Source organism: Cucurbita maxima, unplaced genomic scaffold (genome assembly GCF_002738345.1).
Source record: "Cucurbita maxima cultivar Rimu unplaced genomic scaffold, Cmax_1.0 Cma_Scf00004, whole genome shotgun sequence".
NCBI classification, from domain to species: domain Eukaryota; kingdom Viridiplantae; phylum Streptophyta; class Magnoliopsida; order Cucurbitales; family Cucurbitaceae; genus Cucurbita; species Cucurbita maxima.
Window position 1 is genome coordinate 5,413,816 of NW_019272020.1, and position 24,786 is coordinate 5,438,601.

Here is a 24,786-nt window from a genome sequence, read left to right on the forward strand (position 1 = left end):
ACATTTATCGTTAATATCATATTTCAAAAATACTCATAAACTTTCGAAAGTAACATTAAAAATTTTAAAATAATCTATGAGATCTCGATAGACAATTTTCGTCCAAATATTGATGGTAAAAGTTTTTTAGAATTTTTTTAAAAAGGTAAAGAGTGTTATACAACTTTTAAAATTTTATGTGTATTTTTTAAATGTATTTTTGAAATTTAAAAAAGGTTGAAGGGTATTAATGAAATTTTTTAAAGTTAAAGTATTTTTTAGATTTTCTTTTTAAAGTTTAAATGTATTATTAAAAACTTTTAAAAATTTATAGATGATTATTCAAACTTAATTGAAATGTTGAAGACATTACTCATTCGTGTGGCTAATGACTTCATTATTAACGTTTTTATTATTATTATTATTATTATTATATTGATAGAACAAATTTATCGAAATAAAAAAAAAAAAAAACAAATTGTACTAAGAAAACCCTTAAATTGATAATTTTGTTTATATATTGAAACCATAAATAAATAAATCACAAATCTATAATCAAGATTTATGTTAAAAACAAATTGATTAGAAAAACATCAAAATGTAATTGTAGGACCCGAACAAGGTGACACAATTATTTAAATATCTAAGACCAAGATATGACAAAAGCACATTTATTAAAATATGCATTTTAAAACATGTCGTTTTCTACAAGAAGAAAATTCAAAGTCAACAATAAATAAATAAATAAATGAATTTGATTACTTCACTCTCAAATTTTAATATACTTGATGAACATTGCATACACGTCTTGCAACTCTCGGACCTATTTTGACATTAAACAATTAGTATCAACACATTACACGCTAACAAACATCAGAGTGTTCGTGTCATGTAGACACGAACACACTAGCTACACTGAAGTATCCATGCTTCTTGGCATTAGACAAAGCTAGACCTATATAACATGAATGTATATTGGTATAAAACGTGAAGAGTAGCAAAGAATTTCACTGTACTAAGAAAGGGGGCCATTATAAATATACGAGGCCAGAACAGAACAGAAGTATGAGGGTGAGGCAAAAATATGCATGAGACGGTACTACAATTACAAAAATTACATCAAAAGTATGTTACATACCAAAATTTAATCCATTCCAATACCATTTACAATTGCCAAGATTATACCAAATACCCAGGAGCACTGATTGTGTTTGGTCCAGCTCTTGTTGAATAATAATATTCTACCTCGTATCGTATGTTATTCTCGACGTTGTATACCGTTTGGTTGACGGGTGGTACTGCTTTGTTCATGAACCCAGAGCAAGGGACCAAAAGATAAACAAAAATAGAGACAACCCAGAGGACATGTGACGTATGCTTTATACATATATGAAGAAACTTAGAGATGAAGTGGAATGCTAAACTACAGAAATTACCATTTAAGGGAGAACGAGAAATCTCAACCCAGATCATGGCAAAGCAGCGATGGAGTATTTATGGATTGAAGGAGGTGAAGTTTATTCAGAATCACTCCAACTATCAGAATCATCATCTTCATCACTTCCAGCAAATGCCTGTTATTTAATAGTTTCCAAGTAAGTTCCATTTCTAAGATAAAGAAACGAGTTGGGTTGGGTTGGGTTGGGTTGGGTTGGGTTGAGTTGGGTTCGAGGGAGCTAGAGAGATACCTGGCGAATCGCATTTGCTCTCTCCAAGATAGCAGCAACCCTCAAATTGGTTTTTGGACCCTGCACACTGGGTCTCGTTACGGCTGCGGGCTTCAAACTAAAGGACTGAAAATCACAATCAGAATAATTCGTTAGCAAAGCAACTGCACCACGAAATTCATGTCAATGTATTAATAAGAGCAATGTTCCAACTTCAACCTTGGTTCGAATCTGTGCAAGCAGTGAATCTCTTTCATCTACCTTGGGTGCAATTTCAGGTAGTATCCGATCAGAAACTTTTCTCAACTGCAAATTGGTCAAGAAAGTTAATTCCAAGTATTTTATAAGCTTATCACCGAATAAGTTCTCAAAATAGTTAATGAAATATTATAGAACCTTGCTTTTATCGTGGGCAGCGACAGCATCAATGAGAGGACTTCGTGGACGAAGTAGCTTACTACTAGTAGGTGGTTTTCCATTAGGCATACCGACCCCAGAGGTCGATGGCATAAGAGCTGTTTTAGAGGATGAAGCTACTTCTTCCTCAGTAGATGGAAAATCATCCCGAGATTGTTCATTCTTCATGAATGATAGAGGCGCTATCATAGCATGGGAATTTCTTTTCTCCCCTTCAGAATCTTGTAATACATGTTGAGGTATATCAGGCTTCAAGTCTATTTGTGATGCTGAGTTGCTAAACGATTGGAATGACTGCCCATATGACAATCCACTATCACTTTTACAATTTACGTCTTCGTTTGTCGGTCCTAGTGAAGGCAGTTTCAAATCAGCTTGTACTTCATCTCCACCAGACTTAAGAGAATCAAGCTCTGGGGTTTCATTGGGCATTGGCGGTAACGTAAAAAATGGGTTATTGTATTGTTTCTCCATGGTGGCAGAACTATATTCGAAAACTTCGTTGCTAATCATGTGCAGTTGCCCTGTGAATGGAGGAGGCTGCATTGTGTTATGTGTCATGTGACCAGATATATGTGTAAGCTTGTTATCTTGAAAGCATGTGTAGGGGTTCTCGGATTCCGAACATATGCCCTTCTCTTCAGCTTTCGATGGTAATATCGAGTGAAGTGGATCCTCACATCTAGGTGGAGCAGGAAAAGCTTGATGAACCTTCCCTAACCTCCACTGCATTGGAGGTAGAGGGGGTAATGGTGGCATCTCATTCAAATCGACTCGATGTACCTCAGGCAGCAGGATGTCGCTAGGTAGGACAGGCTGTAATGTATCCATTGTACCACCTGTCATATCGAGTTCACCGATTGGATGTTGTATATATAACTCTGATAGAGAATGTCCAGCTTGAATGGTTGCCTCAATAGTTGTGCATTTAGAACTTTGATCCTGTTGGACTGGATATGAAGGCTGTACCAGTTGAACTTTTTCCTCATCTAATTGTCCTGGAGATGGTTGTTCAAGGCGTGAAGAATTGGAAACATCAACATCTGCCCCTACAGGCCCCATATCCTCGTGTTTAGCTTGCAAACCTGGCAATGGCTCACTGGAAGTCTCAACGGCAGAGGAGAAACTTAGAGAGGGAGGAGATATAAATTCAATGCCTTCATTAAGATCACACTGATGGGAAGAATTGAGCTCAGATTCCAGATCTCGTAGTTCCAAAGATTTTGGACCAAAAGAAAGATTATCGATAACTGAAGTGCATTGCAACCGCGTATGAACAGGTAAATTATGAATGCCATCAATCAGCCCTGAATCCGGATAGTCTGAAATCAATTCATTCTGATTTTGATATGGATTCTCAAAGCCAGGATGGTTTTCTAGCAAATCACTCTTCATATTCTCCAATGTAGATAAAAGACCAAGCAAGGATGTGCTCACAACTCCATTCACATCATTTCTGGTCATGGGATCAGCATCAAAATCAAATCCATCTGCTTGAAATGCTCCAGTGTGAAGTTTATCTGTGCTTACATTTTCTTCATCACTGAAACTATTTAAATTCTTGGGTGTGACTTCGGCGATGGTAGCAGTCTTGGCTACAACTGAAGTAGATGCAACCACACCGTCCCCTTGAACCTCTGCAGACACATCACTACAGTCTACAGAATCAACCATCTCATCCGCTCGAAGTTTTTCGGTCAGAACATCACTACAGCTAACAAAATCAACCACCTCTTCTGACCAAACCTTTTCAGTCACAACGTCACTACAGTCAACAGAATCGACCACCTCATCAGCTAGAACCTTTTCAGTCACAATTTCACTACAGTTTACAGAATTGACCACCTCATCTGCTTGAACCTTTTCAGTCACGACGTCACTGAAGTTTACAGAATTAACAAACTCATCTGCTCGAACCTTTCCAGTTGCAAAATTACTATATTTTACGGAGTTCTCATGATCCAGATCACCTGATGAAATAATTACATCATGGGAGGAAACAGAAGTGTTAGGCAAAGTCACACCATCTGGATTAACTGTTTCAACAAAGTCTCGTGAGCTTAAATGCATTTCATGGACTGTATCATTTGGACAACAAAGCTGCAGTTCTTCCGAGGTATCAGCTGGCCTTCTTGTATCTACAATATTTTCATCCCTTTCAGAATATGTTACATCAATTTCTGTCATACCATCTTCAACTTGAACATCATCTGCTACATTTTCCACTTGATCCTTCAAATCATGTGTCTGCGAGCAATCTGCTGCAAGAAGTGAGTCGTCATATTTTGCTTCAGCTACTAAAATGTTGTCATCCTTCAAATCCCGAGTCTGTGATAAATCTACTGCAAGAGGCCAATATTTTTCCTCAGCGGCCACAATGCTATCATCACCTTTCAGGGAAATTAAATTATATTTGTTATCTGAAGAATCATTTGTAGGAGCACGCGAAGTCTCAGCGGGCAATAAAGAACTAGGAGACGGGTCAATTTCTGGCAAGGCTTGCTTGTCAATAGTTCTATCATCTTGGTACTCTTTTTGCAGCATTGTATCCCCTACCTTTTCTACCGCTTCAATCTCAACAGCTTGCCCCAAGACATTTGAAAGATGCAATGAATTTTCAGATGTGGCATCTACACCCTCACCCTCCCTGTCCCTAATACGACAACTTTCAAATGGAATTGTGTGGTCAGCGCTACTAATAGTCTTGGAGGGAACATCAACGTGAACATCTTTATGACAACCTGGGTCTGTCTCTGTACTTGATATCTGCGAACCAGAATTAATAAGGTTGGTAGATGATTTCTTATTCAACTTCGGTTCGTCCGGTAAAGATAGAGATGGGAATGGTTCTGTGTCTAACAGTGGTTGAGGAGAAATTGAATCCAGAAAACATGGACCTCCGGGTACTTCAGGTTTTGAGATTCTTTCTTCATCAACACTAGTATTACCAAACACTCCATGTTCATCAGCATTGCTTTCATGAGAATGAGAGGTATAATCCGTATTACATGGCATGTTTTCAATATCCGCCATACATGCTTTAGGACTTGAAGGTAATACTTTAGCTGTTTCTTCAGAATCATATTGAATGTTGTCAGGCAAACTACTTCTTGTATCAGAGCACGAAAAACTTGATCTCTCTCTCTTGAATGAACTGTTACCATCATCTGATCCTGAGGAGTTTACGAAGGATTGTGAATCTGATAGTTGTGCTTGGGCTTCTATGTGTTCAGCATTTGCATCAGATTCACTTCTCTGTTTTCCAAGGTTAACAATTTTAGATCTAGGTTCATTATCTGTTTCTATTTCTGACTCCATAGTGGCAAGAGCATCCACATAATTGTCTACTTCACTGATGACCTCATCAGAACGATATCCATCTATACTGCTCCCTGTTTTCCCTTCTCCATATTCTAAGTGGTTTTCAACCACCACCATTTGAAGATTGGGAGTCGTCTCAATCTCATCATCTGCAGTTGATTCAGGCATCTTCAAAGTCTCCTCACCAGAAACACCACCGTTGATTGGTCTTTTTAATTCTTCGTCTTCAGCTATACATGAAGAGCATGTACTTACTCTTTCAGGAGACTTGCTTGCAGGACTCACCATAGTGATATCAAGTATTCTAAGCCCCAGTTCATTGGTATTATCTGACATTGAACGCAAGGTTGGTTCAGCAACTGATGCTTCATAAACCATCTTATGCTCTGGAGAAGGAGTCTCCAAAAATTTCTCCATGTAGCTTTTTCCATTTTTGGAGTCAACACATCTATTGAATTGCCTTTTCTTCAATTTTACAAGCCGTGAAGGGTCATTAAAACAACTGTCAATGCGCTCCTCCAAGAACAATTGATGTAGTCTGCACAAATGGTTGAGTTGACGTGATCAATCAAGTATCTGTAAGTGAACTTATGCAGTTGGACAAGTTAGAAATAAGGAATTAGACACCCTACTTGGCATGGGATGTTGGTCCAATTTCTGGTGTTCCTCCATTCCTCCTGCGTTGTCCTTTCTTCTGCTAGGAATCAAGACAGCCATATTTTAAAACTAAATAGGTCACAATCATGCACGGATAAGTTTCACTGAGTAGTAAGAAGAGTGCGTGTATAGCATCCATAAATGACAGTCCTAGAACTGATGGGTAAAATGTGCCCAAATGAACATATTTTCTCTAAGAAATTAAGAAACCCATTATTGTAACGGGTAAAGAAACTTGATTAACTTTTTAAGTGATCCAACATATGCAAGTCGCACATGCAAAGGCAAAAATAAAGCAGCCATATGCAAATTTAGATTTCAAATGTAAATATTTTGTAGGTAAATAATAAATATTCAACTAAAGTTATCTTTAGAGAAGCCAGAAAGATACAAGTTAATGACTCATGCACGATTGGACAGCCTTTCCACGTATCGCGTTGACAATACTAATCTGTTGAGTAAACAATCATCCACCACATGGATAAACAAATAATTTAACTGAAAAAAAAAAAAAGGTGCCCAAAAGCATATGCATCGTATGCATGAATATTTACATAAGAACAGTGGCCAATACATGAAGTAAAAGATGCATGTATTGTGATTTTTAAAAAAATAACAAAAAATAATTTTAAAAAAACTTAGAAATATGTTCACATAGAAGAAACTACAGAAAGAAAACTACCAAGTAATTCGAGATTCTTGGAAACTTCCCTCTCTAGAGTATTCATACTCAAGCCAATATTCACTAAGAAATTGTCTACCTCCATCCATTCCCATCCCACTTGCTCTATTTATAACAAGTCCCCACTAACAAATTACCTGACTAATGACTAGTATACCCTTAATACTTTAATAATATTCACAAGTACTCTTAAAGGCATTCCTAGTCACATTGACCACTTCCCAGAATGGATGAAGTGAGTTTCATAGAACTTCTCAAAATGTTTAATCTCTGAAGGTCATATGAATCTACTGGAGCAATATGTGACTAGAACTAGTCATTTAATATCACGGGAAACAAAAGAAGCAGAAAGAAGGAAGACAACAAATGAACTAATTAACCAGTCAAATTTGTGAGAGGTAAAGAATCAAAGTTCTTTAAGAAATGGATAAGCAGTATTGAATTGACTACAGTATTGAGCATACCTTCACTTTACGGTTTTTCTTCTCCCTTTGAGGCTCAATATTTGATCTCTCAGAAGCTTTGGATTCCACTTTAAATACTGAAGGGTCAGTGTATCGCTTCAAACATGCCCCAGCCCCTGCAACATCAAACCTATTTGAAGGCAGACAGTCAAAGAATTTCTTTTTAAATCCAATAAACATATTGTTTTTACATTTATACAGAAGTATAACATACTTGTCTAAAAGGAATAGACGTGGGGGACCCCTGCATTCTTCATAGGAATCCATGACAAACCGAGGTAAGTCTCCACGAGCAACAAGACCTTGCTCTGACTGCAAATTAGGATGCCAGTCAAGTCCTGCAATATAGCTCATGATTGTGATTTAAAAGTTTATCCTTCAGATGTTAGAACCCTCTAAACACAAACCTCATTTCATTTTAGATGAACTTGAGTCGTTTGAAACACACAAAAAAAAGTACAAAACAGATTTTTTGGATGGTCTAATCTAATGGCACTAGCCCTATATCTAAATGAAACAACGGCATTTGAGTCATTCCTACGATGTAAGATCAAAATGATTCAATATGAAAATGATTTGATGAGATAAATAATCACATACACCACATAAATAATTAAATGCCCAGAAGCATGTTACCTTTTATGTATAACAAGCCAACATTAAATACACAGGTTAATTAGATCTTGCAATATCCACCCCAACCTTCCTACCAAACTGTATTCTTTCACAATCAATATCTTATTTAAAGAAATGGTTTGAATTATTCTATGAAACTTGAAAAATACATTTAATTTACTAGTCACGATCAGGATACATGCAGTTCACAAGAAACAAAAAACAACATGTTAATGTGTACTTTTTTAACACCATAGACTAGTATTCTGATCATATATGCACTTAAACTACGCAAATCATTAACAAGGTAGCAAGACTAGTTTTCAAAAAAAAATGAACATGACAATTCTGTGCTGCATTTGCGTGAAGTGATACAGTGAGAGTGAGCATGAGTTTGTTTGTTTGTTTGTTTGTTTGTAGCAGTAGTTTGAAATGAGAGGAAAATTTTTTAAGTAAAATTTTCTAAGTCCCTACACCACATTCTGTAAAATAATTGAAAAAATAAAGAGGAAAATTACAACATTGAATCAGTTCATGATCTCAAATCAACTGTTCAAATCCATCGATATAATCATTGTAGTGGCCATCATTTTTGGTAGAAGTATATATAAGGTAGACTAACCTGCACCAGTAAAGAAAGAAGTGTGATTTGTTTGGGACAGAAAGGCTTTCTCAATTGAAGGAATTTCTGCCTCAAGTTGCTGCACACGAATCATAAGACTATGGCCTCTTGCAGCCGTTGAAATGACCTCTTCGTGTAAGTCGTGGAATACCTCAGCAGCAAACCTTTCAACAAATAAAAAGAAACAAAGATGAAGGCAGATTTCTGGGAAGAGCAAATCTTCTTTAAATATTATGAACGTAAAAACGGGTCTTAGCGCAGTTAAATATCTAAAACAAGTCTTCAAATTTCACAATCTTTCCAAGTCCCGAGTAAGATAACTGACGTATTACCAGATATTTATCAGACTCTCCAACAGATATACTATAATCATATTTAAAAAAATACAACAAATGCATCAATGGAACCGTATCCGAATATGGTGTGGTGAAATATCATTCAGAAATTTAGAATCCTTGTATACGTTTAACTTTGTGCCTATTACCAGAACAGGAAAGAATATTAAGAAGCTCAGCTGCTGAAGTACCAAAATTACAAGTGGAAGTACATAAAACTTAAAGAAAGTTAGGATTAGAATATATGTAAATATTTTACCCATGACGCAAACTGCGAATCCAAGATTGCCATAAACTCCTACCAATTGCCGAGTACTCAATCAGTTATGAATCAACTCGCGTAGGGTAACAACGCAAATCACAAGTCGTGAACAAGCAGTTTAAAGAACGTAATTTGGAAAGCAAAGAAACTGAACTTGCTAAAAGGATTGAGGAGCCACTAGAGAAGATGAATCTTCTAATTGAGAGGGAGAATTCAAGCCGATAATTCCATGAACTATTATAAATCCCTCTTTTCCACCATTTCAGTCACCGCATTAACTTAAACCCAAAACCTAATGAAGGAAAGGTCAACTGATTACACAATCTACTCCAAAAACTCTGATTCAAACACAAACTTCTCAATTCAACGCTCATTCCAATCACTCAACTCAAAAACCATCTCCCGCAGCTCCCAACTCCAAGCACAAACACTCACCCATTAGTAAACATCCACAATTTAGATGAATCAGAACTATCCACTCCAAATATATATATATATATACATCAGTAAAAGAAACAGAACAGAAAAAAACAAATAAAATCTCACTCAGCAAGGTCACCGAGCTGGCGCAAAACTCCGACAAGGCCAGCCATGGCAACGCCTTCAAGAAGAGCTTCAGGATCATCTTTATCAGCGGCCTTGTACAGCTCCGGATCCGCCAAGCCGTACTCGTTCCTAATTTGGTACCGAGTCAGCGGCATTTCTTCTTCTTCTTCTTCTTCCTCCTCAAGCTCGAAACTGCAATTCCACTAGCTCTGAAATTCACCGCCGTACTCCGATTGTCCTTCCTTCTACATTTCTCATCGGCCAATTTGTAATTTGCAGCATCAGTATCTTCGGTTGAAAATTTTTGGTTTGGGAAAAAGCTAGTTAATTGAGAATCGGTAGAAAGATGTGAACGGATGAATTAATATACGGTCGTCTGAGTCTCCGTTAGGAACGGTATATTTAATGTGACCTCAACTCTCTATTCAATTATACAACATTTTCACAAATATATATTTTTATTAATTTATTATAATATTTTCATATCAACATCCTCAAAACGGTTAGTTGACCTAAGCCACGCTTTTACCATTCGAGTGGGGCTCGGACTCCTAACCTTCTATGAGAGACGAATTTCTATCTCATACAGCTCAAGTCGAACACTAAAAAAAAAATTAAGAGATGGAAAATCTAGCTGATGTCTGTCGGAGTACGAATAAACTTGTGAAAATACTTTTTATTTCTACTTTTAGTTCAACAACCTAATATAAAGTTGGCCAGACTTTGTGTACCTAGTAGATATTGTCATCTTTGAGTTTTTTTTTTTTTTCGTTTGGGCTTCTTTTTAATATTTTTACACTCTTATACAAAAATGTTTTGTTCTCCTCCCCAATCGACTTGGGATCTTACAATGATTGTGAGATCCTTTCTTGATTGGAGAGAGGAATTAATGTCAGAAGGAAGTTGACCCTGAACGGAGTAAATTGTGAAATCTGCTGAAAATCTTTTCCTCACACACATGTTTTAAAAACAAGCAGCGTAAAATTGAATTAAAAAATAAATAAAAATTTCCATTTAAGAAAAGAAAAAAAATAATAATAAATAATAAAAGGAAGTAGAGCATTAAGAAAGAAGGGAGGCGGAGCACATCATGGCGCTTATTTTGTGCTGGTTGTTGTATGTATCGGATCATGGTATTTATTATTTATTTAATTTCCGTTAGTTATCCACTGTTCCCAAACCCACCGTATTTTGCTGTTCCTATTTCATCACCACCATCCTTTGTATTGACTTTTAATCATGTCAACTTTCCTTTTTCTTGCATTCTAAATTAAGAAAACAAATTGATTAAGGAGATTTTATTTAGAAAATAAAAGGACAACCATTATGCTTAACAAGTGACTCTCTCTTTTTTTTTTAAAAAAAAAAGGAAAATTGTCTCAAATTCCATTTATTCCATTTATACCCCTCTCGTCTCTCCCATTTCATTAGAAAAAAAGTTATTTTTTTTCTTTTTTAAAGTTTTAATTTCGTATATATATTATATTAAAAAATGAGAAACAAAGTTGAAGAAGAAAGAAGATTATAGTAATAAACAGTTAGTTATAAAACAATAAAACTAATTATGATTATTTATTTATTAAGCGAATGCCAATAAAGAATAATATTATTATTAATTATTATTTTGGGGGCCATCATACTGTTGTGCTCTCCCACACTCCCATGTAACAATTTATTATTCTATACCCATCTTTGTACACGTGGCGTTACTTGGTACCTACAACTACTCGGGGTCATAAATGTAATTTAGCTTCCTGTAGAAACGGAAACCCGTGAACCATCACAAAAACCGCGTCTACTCTGGTGACGTGGACGGCCGTGGGCCCATATTATTTTCTTTTCTAAACTAAATTAATAAAAATATCTTCCAATTTTACCGTTACTTAAAAAAAAATAATTAAATTTTTTAATAATATCTTTAAAAAAAATAAATTATCGTAAATTTAAACAAAATAATGTCAATAAATTATTTAAAAAAAAAAAACTCTTAACAAATATTAGCCATAGTACCTTTTTAAAGTTTAAGGTTATTTTTTAAACCCGAGACGGAAGGGCATTTTAGTAATAAAGTACTAACAATAAAAAAAATATAGAAAAAAAAAAGGGAAAATGGTGAAAGGTATCATATAAACGTAACTTTAAAGAGTTGGTTAGAAAGGTTGGAAGAAAGGCATCAGCTTTTAAGATTTAGTTGTAGCAAATTCCAAGCCCTTTCCATTTCCCCATTCTAGGGACTATACCCACCAAATTAACTAATAAGTTTTAGCCCATGACTTTTAAGGGAAAATTGCTTTATATTCCTCTATCTCGTGACCCGAAAAGCTACTTTTTATAACGTCTGTTCGTGGGGTGGGTTGAGATATTTTTTTAGACCATCCAATTGTTCAGATGACTCAAACAGCTTCATTCACGTAACGAATTGAACGCTAGTAATATGAAACTTGTTGAACGCTCTCAAATACTGCAATCAAGATCATAACGATGGTATAGTAAACCTGAACCTTCTAAGTTGTTTAGAGGAAATGTTGTTTAGTGTGGTCATCTCATGAGTCTATTCAGTCTATTACGTCATCACTTGATACCTAGTGTAGATGTCACCAACATTAAGCCAAAATAGTTCACTTATTTATCGGTTAAGATGAGTAAATATTAGAAGCATATCTTCTAAGTTGCACCACATTCTAACCGCTACAGTTGTTTCGCCACCGTAAATCCTAGTTAGATTCAAGCATGATACATATTTTAGTTATTGAGATAACTCAATTACTAACTTTTGGATCTAGAAAATTTACCTTGTTAGGTATGTATGTTATCGTACTTTGTGTTAGTTAGACGAGTTAGGTATACACAACCTACTTTACTTTAAAAACTAATTTTAATTAATTAATTAATTAATTATTATTATTGTTATTATAATAATGATTAAATTTGGGACAAACTCCATCTTTGTGGAAATGGACGTAGGTATAAGAAGAAGTCTCAAGCAAAACATGACATAATATGTAATAGTCCAAGTTCATCGCTAGCAAATATTGTATTCGTTAGGATTTTTTTTTTGGGTTTTCCCTTAAGGTTTTAAGATGCCTAGACAAAGATTTCCACACTCTTCTAAAAAATGTTTTGTTCTCTTCTCCAATCGATGTGAGATCTCACAATCCACCCCTTTTGAGGACCAACATCCCCGCTAGCATCGATGTGGATCTTAGTTATAAATTAAACATAATTTAAACTTTGGACCCATGAGCACTAAGAAGCCCATTATTGATTCAATAATTGGGCCAAAATAGAGCTTACTCTTGGGCCTCCATATTCCATTGGGCCTAACCCACCTAAATTCAACATTAAAAAAAAATTTAAAAAAATTACCTAGCATTAACCTCGTTTACCTTTATAAAAAGAAGTAAAAAAAAATGTTACCGTTAAATATTTTCGTATAATTTTGGTCCACGTGTCCTTGTGTATGTCTTGTCACAAACATGAAGCAATTGAATTTCATAAAGATTTTATTTTATTATTTAATTTTTTGGAGGCCCTTAGACCAGTCAGCAGATGAGCTGGCTGACCAAATCATTCATTAATGATTTCTGTCTTCTGAGCTTGAATGGATAGATACCCACCACCAAACACCCTCCCCTGGTCTTCACCTCCTCTCTCTAAATCATAACCATGCAAAAATTAGTATTTTTCTAATTTGTAAAATATCTGTAATATCCACGTAGGAAATTAATCATTTTAAAAATAATAATAATCTACATGGACATCTGAGATACATGGATGATACAAAATAGTATCTAATTATATATACCATCATAGAAGCCATATATATATATATATATTTTTTTTTTTTTTTCATATGTATTAGAACGACTAGACGATTGAATTAGGTGATCATGTAAAAATAATCTGTTACGGGTAAGTTTGAATCTAATGAGTGAGTCGAAAAAGAAAAAAAAAACATTGAGGATAAAACCAAGTCGTCATGGGCTAATGAAAATTGGGCTCGAGAACAATAGAAATTTGAGCCTCGAGAAATACCTTAGGACTAGATTGGACATGGAAAATGATGTAATTGGGTGATTCCTCACCTCGGTGTCGACCTTGTGATGAATTTATTTCAAGCGGCGGCATGCATGGTACTCTAGGTAGCTCGTTTCCCTTCTCCATATCAAATTCGGGAGGGAAATGAAAAATATTAGGTCAACGCTTGTAAAAATACCTTATTTTCACTTTCTCGTTCTCTAATTTCTTTTTACGGTCTTAAAATTTTGGTTTGACTTAAGTATTAGAGGTTTTGTTGTAAACGATTTCTCTTTTGTAAGTCATCGATTGTCTATCACCTCATTTCGGGTCATCTCTATTTTCTCAAATTACACATTTACCCTTTTTGAAAATCTATTTCTAAATTTACAAACTCGAAACATAAATAAGATCAAATAATTTAGGCTTTTATATGAATAAATAATAAAACTTTTTTTTAATATGAAAAGGAAATAATAATGATAAAATATAATAAATAAATAATAAAAGTCTAATGCACACGAGTGGGTTTCAGCTGGGCTGGATCCAACTGGTGCTCTTTAATTTCATGGTCCGTACATGTAGATCATTGTCCTATTAATTATTATATTGACGTCTTTATTATTATTATTATTTTCATTTTTGTCTATATTATTAATAAAAATAATTTAATTTTAATCAAATTAAGCGGCCATTTACGTCTTCTCGTACTAGAATTGAGACAACATTGTCTTAATATGTAACCATTTTTAATGGATGTTAGACTCAGGATTTTAAAACGCATCTATTAGGAGAATGTTTCCATATCTTGTCAGGAATGTTTTGTTCCCCTCTACGACCAACATGAGATCCCACAATCTCCTTGAGGGTCAACGTCCTTGTGGGTACATCGTCTGATGTCTGGCTCTGATACCATTTGTAACAGTCCAAGCCCACCGCTAGCAAATATTATTCAATTTTAATTTGTTATGTATCGTTGTCAGCTTCACTATTTTAAAACACGTCATCAATTTTAATTTGTTAGATAGTCATACTCTGACCAGTGTCTCGCACTATTTGGTGATTCATTCTAATACCATTATAAACCCTATCTCCAAAGTAGATGCGTTTTAAACTGTGAGGCTAACGACAATATCTGCTAACGATGGACTCGAGCTATTACATAATCCATCCATACATTTATTTTAATGGATGTTTTCTTTCAATTCATGATCCTTCCATCGGTCTACAACGACTATTTCACTATTTATCCTGGCTTTATCCTTTTGTTTGTTTCTCCTCGATCAACCTACGCTCGGGTTTTCGTAATCCAAAAGATAAAAGTCAACGTGGGTTAGCTCAAATGACTTGCCTTTTTTATTTTTTATTTTTTAAAAATTAATCTATTTTTTATTTTGTTAAAATGTGTGATACATTTTTATATAACAACGGTAATAATAATAATTTTGTCAATCTCAACATAATTTAACGGGTTTAAATACATGGTCGAATTAAAGATTCAAATCTTTTCATCATAAATATTGTTTAATTAAAAAAAAAGTCAACCATAATAATAAAAATCTCCACCTAAGCATAATTTAATACATATATCTTCCACCAAAATAATAAATATGTCAATTTGAGCATAACTCAACTGATTTAGCATACTAAAAATTTTAATCTTTTCATCACAAATATTAATGAAGTAAGAAAATAAGTCAACTAATAATATAAAAATATCAACATGAGAATGACTCAATTAATTTAGACTCGTAATTTAAATATTTTCCAGACTGATTTTAAAATAATAATAAATAAATAAATAATCAACAAGGAGTTTTAATATATATATATAAATTAGTAATCTTAGAAGGCATTCCCAATTAATTGGATTATTAATTAATTAATTATTTAATTATTTAATAGTCCAATTAATTGGGAATGCTTTCTAAGATTACTAATTTATGTTTTATTAATATTATTAAAAGCTTAATTTATTGTGTGAGAGAAGAAAGAGTTTGGCAACATTAGTAATTGTTTTTATAAAATTAATAACCCAATTTATTGAAGTAGAGTTATAGAACATTAATAGTGCTTTAAAATATTTATTATGCGACAGAAAGAAGAGTTCAAACGTTTCTATAGAGGTCTATTTACCCTACGTTATTAGGGTCAATGAAGACACATCCCTTCTCCCCCTTAGATAAACGAGGACGGGGACATAGATTGTATTTCTCATTCCGTCTTTGTTTTTGTCTCCGCCCAATTCCGTGCCCCATAATTTTCTACAAATGAGTTATTATTTTACCCTACGGTATTAGGGTTGGTGAAAAAATCTGTCTTAAATGGGAAATGGAGAGGGAATGGGGAGAAATTTCTCTCCGTTAGATAAACGAGGACGGAAATAGAGATTGTATTTCTCATCCCGTCCCTATCCTCATCTCTGCTCAATTCCCTACCCCGCCCCACCCATCTCCACTTTTTATTTTCATGGGAAACCCGATTCTTGTGTATTCTCTATGGAAAATTTCCGTCCCAATCTCTATAAAATTATAGAGATATTTCTCAAGGATAAAAAATGAGGAGAAAGCTTTCTCGGGTAGTAGACATCTCTATTTATAACATTAATTATTGTTTTTGTAAAATTAATTACCCCATTTATCCATAGAAAGAATATGAAAAAATAAATCAAAATATTATTTTTAAACCAGTAAAAAAAAACCAGTAAAATTAATTACCCCATTTATCCATGACAGAATCGATGGGAATCCATGTCGGCAGTTTCATATAATATTATTTACGTATATACCATAATTTTTAATATTTTATTTTAATTTAATGAAAATATTTAAAAATTTACCATTGGTGGGGTGAAAAGAAAAATGAACACTAATTAGGAAAAAAAGAAAAAAGAAAAAAAAAAGGTTAAATGGTAAAAAGTAAAAAGAGTTAATGTGAAGGAAAGAGGTACAAGATGGGGTGAAAAATTTGAGGCTTTAAAAATATATTAATGCAATTTTAAATATAGATTATTATTAATATTATATTAGAAATGAATTTTGAATTTGATATACATTTAAGTATGTTAGTTAATTAAAATTTGTATAATTAAAAAGGCAAAATTATTATTATTGTTTTAAAAAGAAATTTTCTAAAATTAAGGAACTAAAAAAAGTCTTTTTTTTTTTTTAGTTTATATATAACTAAAAATATATTTTATCCTAATATTTATTAGTTTGGGTTTAAAATTAAAAAAATTAAAAAATGTCTAATAAACTTTGTATTTAAAAAATAATATATCTATTTTTAAGAAAATACATATGGGGGTATTTTAAAATTAAATTAAATTAAATTAAATTAAATTATTACAATTAGGTAAGGAAAATTATTTGGAGAGTCCAGGAACTGTGCATCTGCTCAAGGACAACTGGTAGCTTTTGAATGGTACATGCAGCCGAAAACGACGTCGTGTCCCTACCGCCGGTTGGCCAAAAAAACGACGGGGAGGATCAGTCAAACAGTCAACTCATCGTCCACGTCATCTTTTCTCCATCGCCGTCGTATCGGCTTACGCCGGAAAAAGACATTTATCATTTCCCAATTGAACCTTTAGATTAAAATATTAAAAAATGCATTAAAAAATATTCATATTTCTTTTCAAAAATTAAAATATTAAATAAGAAAAAAGTAATAAATAAATATTTGGAATTCATTTTTAAAAAAATAAATAATAAAAAAAAAATCTTTTCCATTTATTTTGTATGTTTGTGGTACCCATTTATTTTTGTAGGTTCAGCTATCAACATTTTCCCCATTAAAAAAAAAAAAAAATCATATAATTTCATTATCGGTCCTTAAATTCTCGAGTTATTTTAATTTAGCCTAAAATCTTATAAATAAATTTTAACCTATTTTTCCAAGTTTACCCTTAGCGCTAATCTCTGATATAATTAAACTAACACTGTTAACCTAATAAGAAAAAATTAGGTGTATTATTATGCAAATAGAAAATGTGGCATGTATGGTTAGTTTTAGGGTATCTCACTTAGTTAACCTATATACTCTGAGATCTAATGTTAGAAATAGAGATACCCATGAGACAGAGTGGAGATGGGACGACTGTACTTCATTTTACATCCCGTAAAAAATTTAATTTGTTTTTGTGGGATCAGGGTAGTTCCGTGCAAAAACTTTATAGAGAGTTTCCAATAAACAAATTTTATCTTTATTTATGTGGGTCGGGACGGAATCAGTTAGGTTCAAAGGTGAGGCCAGGAAATATGATCTTCGTTCTGGTTTAGAGAGAAATCTCTTGTGTTCCCTCTACATTATTTGTTTAAACCGGGATTCCCCACCACATTTGAGGTAGGTCCTTTAGGCTCGAGGTTCGCATCTTAAATGGGTATGTTTAATTAGAAATTTGAATCTTCAATCCGAACATGCTCGACTATAAATAACACACTTCCATGCACAAATCAATTCCACAGCTTTCAGCTCAAATCCCTTCTTCCAAAACACAACCCTTTTGCTCAAACAAACATGGATTCCACTTCCACATCAACCCACATCCTTAAACACTCCGAAATCACCCACTCCACTGACTCAGAGCATCAAAACAGAGCAACCGCCGATGCCCTCTATAAATCCCTCGCCGCCGGCCGGACTGACGCGGTGGCGAAGTTCCTTGCCACCGACCTCGAGTGGTGGTTCCACGGCCCACCTCATTGCCAGTACATGATGCGGGTCCTGACCGGCGAGTCCAGCCACGCCGAGTTTCGGTTCGAGCCGAGGAGCATAACAGCCATCGGCGACTCTGTTATTGTGGCGGAAGGCTGGGAAGGGGCTCAGGTCTATTGGGTTCATGTTTGGACGTTGAAAGATGGGGTGATTACGCAGTTTAGAGAGTATTTCAATACGTGGCTCGTTGTGGCGGATCTCCGGCAGCCGGCTTGGGAAGAGGTCCGTCATGATGGGCTGACGGTGTGGCAGAGCCACCCTCGGGATCTGTTTCACCGCTCGCTGCCGGCGATTATGTTGGCACTGTAGTTTGTCAAAAGCCTTAATTATCTGTGAAATAATATCATCCAATTCGAATATAGTTCATCTCATATTACTATTTTGTTAACTAAATCAAGTAGATATATTAAATTTGGTAAACTTTAGCGTTTGACGAACCGATTGCCGACACATCTTCAAAAGGTTCTTTCAGTTCGAACCTCGACCAAACATCGATATCCTAAACTTGTATATTAATGATTAGATTTCCAATTCAGTGTCATCTTTCTTCCATCACATCGTACCTCTCAAGTTCTTTTTTTTGTTATTTCTTCGTCACATTCAAAATCAAATGTAAACCCAAATAATCTAAGCAAAATCCTATTAAAAATTGACGTATAAAAGAGAATATAACAGTTCATAGCCGATGTTGTTTGTTATTGGACTATGGAGTAGATTATGAGATCTCATGTCAGTTGAAGCTGAGAATGAGCGTGGAAATCTCTCTGTAACAGACTCGTTTTAAACAGTCTAAAGCAGATAATATCTCGTTTTAAACAGTCTAAAGCAGATAATATTTGTTAGTGATGGATTTAAAATTGTGGCTTTATGAAAAAGAATTTATAAGATTCATGTATGCACACGTCACTTTCTTGCGACGGGCGACCACACGTGTGGGAGTGTTATCAATTTTATATGTGTAGTGTCCTTTCAAAATGATTAGTGGGAAGTGTGGGAGGTTGGCCTTAGATTCCTTTTCCAGTCTGCTACGATTGCAATGTGAAGTAATTAAGGCCATATCATATTCATAACTTTGAGAAATAGATGGAAAGCTTCCCTCTCCAATGCCTCTAATTTTCCTTTTTCGTGCCCAAAATCACACCCATACCGAGATTGTGCAACTGTGACACTCCGAACAAAGGATGGGTAAATGAATGAACTATGACTATATTTGAATGAGGGCGATCTTGAGAATAAAATGACTAAGAAAAAACTTAAAAGAATTGAAAGTTACTATCTATAATACTAATAAGGTGCACCTTTCTTTTCGGTGGCTTAATCATAGGAATTCCAAAGTATTTGAAAGGACTCGTGTTGGTCTATGGGGATGACATTCACTCTTAGAAGCGAGGAGCAAGTAACAGGAATATGTCGCAGGGGTGCATGAAAGGGCCATCAGGTACTGAATCTAAATTATGGGCATAGATCGTACAAAAATATCATGTTATGTATGTGCTTTACTTTCTCGTTTTAGTATATAGCACAAATGTGTATGCCATGTCGCAAGAGAATATCGAGACTATCAAGTGCTGAATCTAAATTCTTAATTTTGATCGGATCTTGGACATGGGTCATTACAGAAATATCTTGTCATGCATGTGCTTTACTTTTTCGTTTTTGTATATAGCACGAACGCAGATGCTTTTGATGGTCTTTTGTAACGTATAAAGAAGCGAAAATGAACATATATATCTATGAATTCACATAATAATACACACAAAATTATGTATTAGTTCAATTCAAACATGACTAAAGTACGAGAAAACATCATAGAATTTATAATCAAATTCCTCATAGACTCAATGACCGGTTCTCATGCAAGATTTTTGGTCATTGTCAGCGCAAAATCATCTCTTTGCATTGATGATGGAGTAGGGGGCTTCAAAAGCTGGTTTACTCCATCAGTTTCATCTAAAAACCTGTTTGAATCCAGGTTTGATCTATCCTCATGAACTGTTCCACCTTCACGAGGTAATGGCGACAGGATTTCGTTCTTGTCTCTGCCGTTCGTTCGGTTTTTTCCGAGGTTGTCTTCCATTAATTCATAGTAATCAGCTGTCCTAGCCTCCTGAGCAAGAGAGCAGCAGCAGCAGAACAACCATTGTGCACAGTCTACAACATTTGGTTTCCCCCAACACAACTCGTTCTTCGTTATATCGAACCGTTTCCTCATTTGAATCCTCCAGTATCCACCATAGAACAGCCCAAACACAGAAACAAGAATGCCAATTAAACTGAGAGCCACTTTAGCATACCAAGGTTCCACAATATTAGCTGCCAAACCAAACAAACAAAGTGGGGCAGTGCAAAAGATTACAAACGTCGCAGCATGAACGTACATGTTCCCGAATCCTAACCGTTCCATGTTCCATCCAAACAAGCAGAAGCTGCAGAAGACGGAAAGGCAAGCTGTTCTAATGTCATCAAGGAAATGGAACAGTCCACCTCTCCATTGAGGCTTGTCAACAATTCTTGACACAAACAAATCGCCATCATTGATCCGGTTTGGACTTTCCTCATCGTCGCCGTGGTCGTACTCCTTCCCAAGTGGACTGAAAATGGCGTATAAACTAGCAGCAGCAGCAGTCAAGAGTGCAACAGTAAGGCAGACCGAAACTCCGAAAACTGATCTTTGAGGCTTCTTATGGCTCAAATTAAGGCCAGATAAAGCATATTGGGCAAAGCAGTTCATATGAAGCAACACAAGCAATACCGTCATGTGTTTCCTTTCATGTGGCTTATAAGTTCCATTTTTGCAATATATTTCTCTAAGTATAAGGATATCACCTGGTTTCCACCTACATAAAAGTATCATATGATGAATCCTCTTAGGATGATGATACAAACACATCAGAGTGAAGAGAGCAGTCAAGATTTGGTTATTAACTTCAAACCAAATCTCTCTTTGTGATTTAGTTGGCAGGAGATTGTTTAACATTCCAGTCATTACAAGAAAGACGACCGATCCTGAAACCGTGACGCCGATCGTCCAGAAAAGAAGGGCAATGTTCGAAGGGTCTTTGATCCACTCTTTACAAAATCCTATGAACTTGATTTTCTGGAACTTAAAAGATGAGGAGGGCAAGTTTTCTGAGCCAATCTTTGAATCAGCACCCCTAAGTAGAATCCTTCGGGATATCGACATCGAACCGTGAAGCTTGTCGTCGTACTTGGCCTTGTGTTCACAATATGCAGCACTTAAGAGTTGAAGGTTGTCTTGAATCCATTCACAGGGCCTAGGATGCTCAACAAGCTGAGTCCCAAAAATTACTCCCAACATTAACTAGATCGATTCTAATCATCTTTCAACATTGGGTTCTAATCATTGATATCACATAATTTATGAACAGATACTCAAAAGCATGAACAAACAAGCAATTATTGACCTGGGCATTAACACAAACACCTAGCAGTCACTCATAACAATGAACTTAATCTTTGAAATTTGATCAAAATGGCAGTATGAATCACGATAAAACACAAAATTACAGAATCAAAACTCGATGTGGGGCAACAATTTCCTTCAAGAGAAACCCATATAGAAAAAAACCCCATTGAAAGGGAACTTAGAAATGTACCTGGGTTGAAGTTCCAGAGGCTCATCAAAGCAAAGAAAGTTCAAAAATCAGAAATGATTTACGTTTCTTTCCTAACGCAACTTTTTCCTTTTACCAGTAAGAGTCGATCGACCTTCAAAATGCCCTGCTATGGTGGGAAACTTTTTTAGAACTTTCCTCTTTTTGAGTCTTCCGTGTGGACTGCAATGAGGCCCTTGATGGGAATTGGTTGAGTTCATCATGGGCTAAGATGGGTTATTGATTTGGACTGGATTTTCCTTACAGTTCTTCAAGCCTGGCCCAGATCTTGAAAGAAATTCTCTGTTTAAAACAAGGGGGAAAAAAGAAGAACCATTAAGCATTTCCCAAATGTAGCATTATCAAGTTCATGATTCAAATGAAGTAATAAATAATCAAGATATTTGTTCATCAAAATCTTTGAATTTTAAAGAGGCTTTGAAAGGGTAGTCAACTAAAAGTGAGATCATAGACGATCTTTCCTACTTTATCTGCTTTGATTAGACATAAAAATTGGTTCTCATGTTTCCCACTCACCTAAATTTGTCCCAACTTTAATGAACCTGCTCATCTTAAATTTTACACCCTATTTTATGTTTTTTTTTTCCCCAAATTATTATTTTGCCATAAAGTCGTTGGTTAGATTTGATTCGGACTGTCGGTTTGGTTTGCTCACCGCACCTATAAGTCTAGTCGAGTTCTACTTAACTCAAACAATCATAAATAACAAGGAAAAAAAATTAGAAATCTGATATCATATCATACACATGTTGAGATTTTTATGTCCCAAAGACTCGTAATTAATGATTTAACTGTAATAATAATTTTGAGATCCCACATTGTTGGGGAGAAGAACGAAGTATATTTTACAACGGCGTAGAAATCTCTCCTTAGCAGACATTATTTTAAAAACATTTAGGGGAAGCACGAAAGGAAAAGCCCAAAGGGGTGTGGAAACCTCTCCTTAAAAACATTGAAGCTCTAATAAACCCCAAAAAGGATAAATTTGCTAGCAATGGGTCCAAAGAAACAATATCGGCTACTGATGGGCTTTGACTGTTACACACCTTGGATTGATACACATTGTATGAAAAGTCCTACTGAGACATGTGAATGTGGGTATCTTATACAATGAGTTTGCATAAGATTTGACCATAAAATATTCAATTTTACTCCCGAATAAGTTATGAACTTCAATTTTCACGAATGAGAGTGACTTTAACTTGATTCAATGAGCGTACCATTTTGACAACTTGACTAAAATAGGAGCTTGAAATACGAAATAAAATTAATTATTTTCTGTTCCCTTATCTGTTTATTTCAAGACTTCAACAACAGAGTCTCACCCTTTTACCGTTACAAGAGGAGTATGACTAAATCATAAACAAATTGTTCATTAGAAGATCAGTAGGACTGCAAGAGTGGTTGGAATTAGTGGTGATTTTTGGTGGTTGAAGTGGAATTCCAGGTCAATAGACTTGCATCCAAACAATCTTGTCCAGCTAAAAAGTAAAAAACAGGGTTGGGCCAAAAATGCTAAATAATAATATTCTTCCCTTTTTTATTTCTTATTTTTTATTTTTTAATTTTTTGAATTAAATGCATTTTTGTCAACCTTCCAAAATTACCTTTTATTGGATTCACATGTCAATAAATAATATTAAAAAAAAATATATTGGGGACCCTAAAAAAAAACCAAAAGGGGAATGATTTATTTCATTTACCTCTTTTAAATATTTTTCTTATTTTGCTTTATGGGCCATTAATTAATTAATTAATTAATTTCATTCACATTTTTCTCCACCTTTCAAAATTACACTTCCCTTAAAAATATTTATGAAAATAAAAAATAAATAAATAAGAAAGGGCAATTTGTAGAATTATGAAGGGCTTTTTTGCAAACCCCACATAAATAAATAAATAAATAAATAAATAAATAAATAATATAAAAGGCACAACCACCATTCTTGTTTGTGCTCTCTTTAGTTACCCCACAGCTTTCCATTTTGTGCCACAAATTTATGCCTCTATTTATTTCTTCCCCCACTTTTTATTATCTAAATTCTCTTTTTATTTAGATTCCTTCTTTATTTTCTTTTAATATATATATATATATATTTACCCATTTTATGAAAGTTCATCTAAAATTGAATTTTTTTTAATAAAATTAATTAAACTTGTTACCTGTAATATTGGTCTATTTTCAAAATTTTCACTTATTTATGTATTTTTTTTAAAATTTTTTATTATATAATTATGAGATTTCAAGTCGGTGGAATAAAAAAAAAAAGAAATAGTGAGCTTAAACTATTAATTCTGTGAAAAGAATTGAAATTATTTTGAACGGTCTCCAAGAAAAAGCCTTTCCTAATCAACTTTATTATTATTATTATTATTATTATTTATCTTTTGGGTCTAATTTCCTTTGTCTTTTTTCTTTTTTTTTTTTTCTTTTTAATTTATTTTTATTATTATACTTTATGTGCCCCACTATGCAACATAAGTCTATAGGAGAGGACCAAAATTAATTCCCATTTTATATTATTATTATTATTATTATTATTATAAAGTTGGTGTGACACCATCAAATCCCATTGCAAAAAGACATAGAAAGTATTAAAAATAAAAAAAAAAAATTGTCAAATTTAACCTTTTCTTTTTTATATATATAGAAAAAGAGGGAGAAAAACAAAGCATAATTGATAAATTTATAGACTTTTTAGGTAAATAATGATATTAATATAACCCCACGAACTTTAATATTCAGATCATAATTTTAAAGTCCAATTCAATATCTAATGATCTCGATATTTCTATATATCTCATAAAACAACAGAGTTTTTTAATTCTCACTTACATATTTTCTAAATAA

General features: G+C 34.3%; 3 protein-coding genes across 10 annotated transcripts; 1 reads left to right on the forward strand and 2 right to left on the reverse strand.

Moving 5' to 3' along the window:
- Positions 1-967: 967 nt before the first annotated feature.
- LOC111478160 (protein SCAR2) lies at positions 968-9,943 on the reverse strand. Of its 4 annotated transcripts, XM_023122305.1 has the most exons (11): positions 9,568-9,943; positions 8,425-8,588; positions 7,402-7,525; positions 7,188-7,317; positions 6,017-6,078; positions 3,909-5,922; positions 3,795-3,851; positions 2,043-3,737; positions 1,866-1,952; positions 1,668-1,772; positions 968-1,553 (listed from the first exon to the last, which is right to left on the reverse strand). In XM_023122305.1, exons 1-11 carry the CDS (start codon positions 9,720-9,722, stop codon positions 1,497-1,499), a joined length of 4,650 nt encoding a protein of 1,549 aa, XP_022978073.1. In that variant the 5' UTR covers positions 9,723-9,943; the 3' UTR covers positions 968-1,496. The 4 variants fall into 4 exon arrangements, with proteins under 4 accessions (XP_022978073.1, XP_022978072.1, XP_022978069.1 ...); XM_023122304.1 differs by having other exon boundaries at positions 2,043-3,851; XM_023122301.1 differs by having other exon boundaries at positions 3,795-5,922; positions 9,568-9,942.
- Positions 9,944-18,061: 8,118 nt separating this feature from the next.
- LOC111478330 (wound-induced protein 1) lies at positions 18,062-18,657 on the forward strand. The gene has a single exon (XM_023122533.1). It carries the CDS (start codon positions 18,103-18,105, stop codon positions 18,607-18,609), a length of 507 nt encoding a protein of 168 aa, XP_022978301.1. The 5' UTR covers positions 18,062-18,102; the 3' UTR covers positions 18,610-18,657.
- Positions 18,658-20,002: 1,345 nt separating this feature from the next.
- Positions 20,003-22,466, reverse strand: LOC111478210. 5 transcript variants are annotated; one of them, XM_023122374.1, is made up of 3 exons: positions 22,452-22,466; positions 21,998-22,217; positions 20,003-21,592 (listed from the first exon to the last, which is right to left on the reverse strand). In XM_023122374.1, exons 2-3 carry the CDS (start codon positions 22,136-22,138, stop codon positions 20,153-20,155), a joined length of 1,581 nt encoding a protein of 526 aa, XP_022978142.1. In that variant the 5' UTR covers positions 22,139-22,217; positions 22,452-22,466; the 3' UTR covers positions 20,003-20,152. The 5 variants fall into 5 exon arrangements, with proteins under 5 accessions (XP_022978142.1, XP_022978141.1, XP_022978140.1 ...); XM_023122373.1 differs by lacking the exon at positions 22,452-22,466 and adding an exon at positions 22,401-22,423; XM_023122372.1 differs by lacking the exon at positions 22,452-22,466 and having other exon boundaries at positions 21,998-22,352.
- Between the last annotated feature and the right edge of the window lie 2,320 nt (positions 22,467-24,786).

Bases quoted from the DNA above. Each gene is read 5' to 3' on its own strand.
- LOC111478160 (XM_023122300.1), bottom strand. From the start codon at position 9,722: ATGCCGCTGACTCGGTACCAAATTAGGAACGAGTACGGCTTGGCGGAT. The intron at 7,526-8,424 runs GTTAGTCTACCT...GCTATATTGCAG, and splicing joins TTCTTTCTTTACTGGTGCAG to GACTTGACTGGCATCCTAAT. The intron at 7,318-7,401 runs GTATGTTATACT...GCCTTCAAATAG, and splicing joins CGTCTATTCCTTTTAGACAA to GTTTGATGTTGCAGGGGCTG.
- LOC111478330 (XM_023122533.1), top strand. From the start codon at position 18,103: ATGGATTCCACTTCCACATCAACCCACATCCTTAAACACTCCGAAATC.
- LOC111478210 (XM_023122374.1), bottom strand. From the start codon at position 22,138: ATGATGAACTCAACCAATTCCCATCAAGGGCCTCATTGCAGTCCACAC. The intron at 21,593-21,997 runs TTGCGTTAGGAA...TTTGGGACTCAG, and splicing joins TTACTGGTAAAAGGAAAAAG to CTTGTTGAGCATCCTAGGCC.